The following is a 6231-nucleotide window of genomic DNA, read 5'->3' on the forward strand; positions in this document are numbered from 1 at the left end:
TATATTACATGGTCATTGACTTCTAATGGTTTCTAGTTATTGCTAAATATTGTCAGATAAAAATGCCCATGAAGATATTGTAACCTTTCAGTCAGGTAAGTCATTGAGAAAGTGAGGCCAGTTTCAAAACTTCATTTTTAAGCTTTATTAGTAAACCCAAAACTTCCAAGTATTACAAAAGTTATATGTATAAGCAGTGGTGGAAAAAGTACTTCATTGTCATATTTGAGTAAAAGTTGAAATATCTTAATAGAAAATGATTCAAGTAAAAGTGAAAGTCACCCAGTAAAATACTAATTAAGTAAAAGTCTAAAAGTACTTGGTTTTAAATATACTTCAGTATCAAAAGTAAATGTAATTGATAAAATATACTTAAGTATCAAAAGTAAAAGTATCAATAATTTCAAATTCCTTATATTAAGCAAAACAGGTGGCACCATTTTTTTGTAAACTCAGTCATCGTTTACAAACGAATCATGTGTGTTTAGTGAGTCCGCATGATCAGAAGCAGTAAGATGACCAGGGATGTTCTCTTGATAGGTGTGTGAATTGATCCATTTTCCTATCCTGCTAAGCATTCAAAATGTAACGAGTATTTTTGGTTGTCAGGTAAAATGTATGGAGTAGAAAGTACATTATGTTCTTTAGGAATATAGTGAAGTAAAACTAGTCAAAAATATAAATAGTAAAGTACAGATACCCCAAAAACCTACTTAAGTAGTACTTTAAAGTATTTTTTACTTAAGAACTTTACACCACTGGGTGTAAGGTCAGATAGCTCAAGTTTGAAGGAAAAAACAAGTGAAACGGAATTGTGTAATTTTGACCAAAAGGCATCCATCCTATACAGAGGCTGCTCTCCAAATGGTTACAAATGGCACCCTATTCCCTATGTAGTGCACTACTTTAGACCAGGGCACATATGGCTCTGGTCAAAACTAGTGCACTATATAGGGGATAGGGTGCCATATGGGCCCTGGCCAAAAGTAGTGCACTACATAGGGAATAGGGTGCCATTTGCGATGCATCCAGGGTGTTGCTGCAGTAAAGGATTTAGTTGGTACTGTAACAGCAATGTAAAAAGCCTCAGTGATACACAGAAACACACATACACAGATGTAGGATCTTAAATTGATCACTCTTTTGTTGCTGAGAATTTACCTGCACCACAGGAAATGCAGATGAGCTTTGTGATGTACATAAGTTCACTGAAAGCCCCACACTAAAACACAAGATTATATGAACAGTATTGCACTTTTCATGTAGCCTACTTTTGTCCAGCTTATAGCATAACCACCGATCCAGCAATATTATGGACTAAACGTTTCAAGCCTGTTACTACAGGATTATTTTGCTATGACAATATAGGTCAAATTACGATCCTACATCTGTAGCCTACACACACACATTATACACACACACATACCAATATGAAACTTCAATGTTCAGCAAACTACAGCGGAGGGTAGCATAATATCAGAATGCTAAGTAAAGCATGTTTACAGTAATAGCAAACACAACATTCTTAAAGCTGAAATCCGCACCAGGGGAAACAGCGTCACTGTTCAACCCAGCACATTTTTTAATGTTATTGTTATTGTTTTTGTTATTGTTTTGTTGAGGAGCATCAACAACAACAACATTTTTGCAGTACACACTCTGCTGTTATATGGTATGTACAATTATGTACAACGGTGTCCAAGGAGAAAAAACTATGTTCATTGTTGTTATAATATCGAAAAAGGATGAGGCAGTTTCACAATGATGGATTCCAGGGTTAAAGGGATACTGCGAGATTCTGGCATTTACAATATCATTTTTACTTCTCTGCGTGCAATATGAAGGAAGTTAGCGCTAGTTTCATGAGCCAATGCTAACTAGCGTTAGCGCAATGACAGGAAGTCCACAGGTACGGTAGCATTGAAGGCTAGTTCACACAGTTGTACATTAAGGTCATTCAAGAACATAAAAAGTGGTTCCAACTACTTGGTTTGTTCAAAACAATTCAAGACAATTTGTGAGAAACAAACTACTTCATAAAAATATATATTGTATCCTATAGCATATATGTAGGAACTTGCTTTAAAGTGTTACTGTAACAATAATATGAACTCTTGATAGTCTTTTAGAAAAGCAGCAGGCACTCCTTACACATTTATAACATATAGACACCATCATCAAACCTGCAGTCAGAGACATAATAACAATTAGGTAGCATCCTAAATGGAACCCTATTCCCTATATGGTACACTTATTTTGACCAGGACCAGGGTCCATATAGGGAATAGGGTGCCATTTGGGACTCATATTTACACTATGCAGAACTGTAATGTAGTCACTGAGAGATCACTGGGATGGGTGACTTGTTGGCACCAATTCCCTCCCTGTTGAACAAAATACACCACAGTTTGAGTTTTTACATTTGTGCATTTTGGTTATTAGCATTGATTGACTAAGAAGAAGTTAATAACATACTATTCATTTATATTGTTGGTCTTGAAAAGTGACAGCAGCACAATCATGGGGGATAGATACTGTAGAGGCAGAGAGTAACAGACTGAACAATAAACTGTACGTACTGTCTAGAGATCGGCAGGTAGCCTTGCGGTTATGGTATCTCACAGGTAGCCTAGCGGTTATGGTATCTCACAGGTAGCCTAGCGGTTATGGTATCTCACAGGTAGCCTAGCGGTTATGGTATCTCACAGGTAGCCTTGCGGTTATGGTATTTCACAGGTAGCCTAGCGGTTATGGTATCTCACAGGTAGCCTAGCGGTTATGGTATCTCACAGGTAGCCTAGCGGTTATGGTATCTCACAGGTAGCCTAGCGGTTATGGTATTTCACAGGTAGCCTAGCGGTTATGGTATCTCACAGGTAGCCTAACGGTTATGGTATCTCACAGGTAGCCTAGCGGTTATGGTATCTCACAGGTAGCCTAGCGGTTATGGTATCTCACAGTATCCCTTGTTGAAAGCCGACAAGATGTGTCCATGAGCAAGGCACTTAACCCTAATTTGCTCCAGAGGCGTTGTACTACTATAGCTGACCCTGTAAAACAACACATTACTGCTCCTATCCAGTGTATTTGACAATAAAACATCTTCTACTCACCACCACCACCAGTGGTCTTCCTCCTGTTGTAGTAGAGGAGACCAGCTGCAGCAAAGACCACCCCCAGCACCAGCCCAGATGCCCCGATGGCTATCTTATTTCTCCCAGACTCTGGCAGAGACATGTCTGGGATGAAACGTAGTGAGATGAATGTAGTTATAGTTACAGTTGTTTGAAAAACAACACACATCATTAATAACCCACATTATCAGAGCTCTTTGCTCCCTTATTTCAATCTTTCCTTAATTCATTTCTTCCTTACTTCCTTATTCCCTCCCCTAAAACCATTTCCAGTAACACTCGGTTTGTTTTCTGACTTCCTTGTCCCATTTTTCCTTGTTCCCTTACTTCCTCGTTCCTTTACTTCCTTGTCCCCTTACTTCCTTACCCCAGTGGAGGATCTTTGGTTCAGTGAAGCTGGCATGCTCCACCATGCAGGAGATCTTCTCTCCAGGTGTGGGAGTGTACTCCAGGTAGGAGTGGATCTGGTAGTGCCAGTCGCCATTGGCTAGCTCCTCAGAGGAAGTCATGTTTGAGGTCACTTCCTGTCCATTCCTCAACCAGGTCACCCTGATCTGTTTGGGGTAGAACTTGTAGGCGCTGCAAGTCAACATGGAGGGGTGTCTGTCACTGTGGGGCGTCATGGACCGATGTGACAGTATTCTTTTGTTTTCTACTGCTTGGAGTTTTTTCAACAGACAGGTATGTATGTAACCGATGTGAAATGGCTAGTTAGTTAGCGGTGGTGCGCGCTAGTAGCATTTCAATCGGTGACGTCACTCGCTCTGAGACTTGAAGTAGGGTTTCCCCTTGCGTCGCAAGGGCCGCGGCTTTTGTGGCGCGATGGGTAATGATGCTTCGTGGGTGTCAGTTGTTGATGTGTGCAAGGGTCCCTGGTTCGAGCCCGAGTTGGGGCGAAGAGAGGGACGGAACCTACACTGTTACATGTACATGTCCACTAAGGTCGTACATCTATATACTGGTCAGTTCCCTTTCTAGCTTGGGTGTCAATGTGTTCCACCTATAAGCTTTAGTAAGTGTAATTTTAGTCAATTGAGGTGACTTCTGTTGTGTCAGACTGATACCCAAGCTAGTACTCTATTATTCCCTCAAAACAAACTCAGTAAGACTCCACCCTGGGATGGTGTGAGTTAAATAAGAACAGCACAGGCCGGTGTCTTTCTGGTAGTTCCCTGACTTGTCAAACCAAAACGTAACTCATGTAATAATAATAATATTGTAAAATGATGATGTGAAATCAATTTTCCCTGAAATATCTTTTGCAAATGTATTTTCTTTTCACAACTGTTCTCCATAGAACTGCTTACCATTGCTGTTCAATCCAGCTTTGTAGGCGAGGGCACCATAATATTTGCAGAAGAAATGAAGTGGAGTTTGAAACGATGCCAGGACCACGGGATCTGCGTTAAATTGCTCAGCCTTATGTATCCCAATGGGTGTGTAACCAGTAAATCTACTGTTGTATTCCATAACCTTCACCATGTCTGAAATAGCTCTCCAGATGTACTCCACATCGTGTGGATCTTCCCCTCTGTAATAACAAAGGTTGAGGGTGGTGATAAAGTGTCCATCTGGTGAGAAAAAACATGAATGCATGAAAACCTTTATACTACCACTTATTAGTTATACGTTATTATACAATAATACGCAGTTCTCTTTTATTTGGCTATAAATAATTACTCTTAATATACAGTATATATTTTTACTATTACTTTAAAGGGGCAATCTGCAGTTGCTACATCGATTTATTTAGACTTAAATTATATATACCCATTGATTCTTAGAGAATATAACCTATAAATGCCTCACAGGCTCAGTTCAACAGTCGTACCCCATCAGAACCAGAAATACGAGCTTGTTTTACTACAATGTAAACTTTGTAAATGTAAACAAGCACCGTGCTCATGGGTTGCATGTGCGAGTACCGGCTGACTGTACAGAGATTGTGACAGCCGGTTAAATGGCGTCCCTTGAGAGGGCAAGAACAAGATGTATGTTCTGGAGAAGTGCAGTATTGTCATAAGGAGACGCATACTTGGAATAGGGAGGAGGAATGGAGGGAAAAACTGAGGCAGAGGAGGTCTAAGAGAGAGAGGAAGAGGGCGAGCTTGAGTCGGTTGAAAATGGCGGGAAAAAGGGAGAGGGTTTGTTAAAGAATGGTAGAAAGTGTAAACAGAGTGAGCTGAACGCCGGATCGAAGACAGGAGGAGAAATGGAAGTGAATGAGGGTGAAGTATAGGAGGTGGTAGGTGTGGTGAAGTTCTCAGAGCCCCCGGCTTGCAACGAGGGTCAGGTTAAAGATGCGTCTGTGACAATAGGAGTAAAGTAGCCTTTTGGCTGATCCATTTGTGGTTTCAGGGTGGGTGAAAAACAGAGTTTGGTGCTGTGGAATCGGTGAGGGTAACCAGAAGTGGTGTTGTGATAATTGTTTGTGTTTCTGCTGGTCAGAGGCAGCGGGAACTCCGCGTTAAATGAATGGGGACAAGAGAGGTGAATTGTTTTGCTCTCAAGAAACGGGTGCCATTGAGAGGAGTGACTACAGGGGTAGCGGTAAATGTGAAAGTTGAACCAACTGAAAGGGAAGATTCCCGGTATTTATGATGCTCGTCGTTTGGTGCGACGCAGACAGGGTGGTGTGAGTGGAGAAACAGAAGAGTCGTTGTCTGTCCTTTTGAGTTTTGATGTTGAGTCTTTGCCCAAAAAAGTGATGTTAGGATATACAGTACAAGACAAAAGTTTATTTTTACTATTTTCTACATTGTAGAATAATCAGTCCCTCCTGGATTTCCCGATTCTGCGATCGCATAATTCAATGCAAAATCAACCAATCAGCGCATATTATGCGAGAGCTCGAAATGTTGACCAATCCCCGCACTTTTAGCGCATAAAAGGGTCCAATCAAAAGCGGGTTCGTAATTTTGACCAATTACTGCACTGTTACTGTGGAAAACGGCCCGATCCAACCACACGCCAACAAAGTTTTTCCCCCTGGCCTGTCAGAGTATTCACGTGTGAAGATGATGGGTGATTGTTGATGCCTAGAAATCAATCTTATTTGCCAACAAAAAATAACAGCTAACGACCGTGCAAAACAATT

At 40.9% G+C, this 6231-nt stretch overlaps 1 protein-coding gene across 1 annotated transcript; it reads right to left on the reverse strand.

Annotated features, from left to right (window-relative positions):
- Positions 1 to 207: 207 nt before the first annotated feature.
- LOC106592694 (rano class II histocompatibility antigen, A beta chain) lies at positions 208 to 3798 on the reverse strand. The gene is made up of 3 exons (XM_014184027.3): positions 3502 to 3798; positions 3114 to 3239; positions 208 to 2384 (listed from the first exon to the last, which is right to left on the reverse strand). Exons 1-3 carry the CDS (start codon positions 3755 to 3757, stop codon positions 2347 to 2349), a joined length of 420 nt encoding a protein of 139 aa, XP_014039502.3. The 5' UTR covers positions 3758 to 3798; the 3' UTR covers positions 208 to 2346.
- Positions 3799 to 6231: the final 2433 nt, after the last annotated feature.

This window comes from Salmo salar, chromosome 02 (assembly GCF_965601325.2).
Source record: "Salmo salar chromosome 02, fSalSal1, whole genome shotgun sequence".
Taxonomy (NCBI): Eukaryota; Metazoa; Chordata; class Actinopteri; order Salmoniformes; family Salmonidae; genus Salmo; species Salmo salar.

What these genes read in the sequence shown, in the direction of transcription:
- LOC106592694 (XM_014184027.3), bottom strand. Translation starts at nt 3,757, where the DNA reads ATGACGCCCCACAGTGACAGACACCCCTCCATGTTGACTTGCAGCGCC. An exon ending in ACCAAAGATCCTCCACTGGG is followed by an intron (nt 3,240 to 3,501) that starts GTAAGGAAGTAA and finishes GTTTCATCCCAG; the next exon opens with ACATGTCTCTGCCAGAGTCT. An exon ending in GAAGACCACTGGTGGTGGTG is followed by an intron (nt 2,385 to 3,113) that starts GTGAGTAGAAGA and finishes TTTGTTCAACAG; the next exon opens with GGAGGGAATTGGTGCCAACA.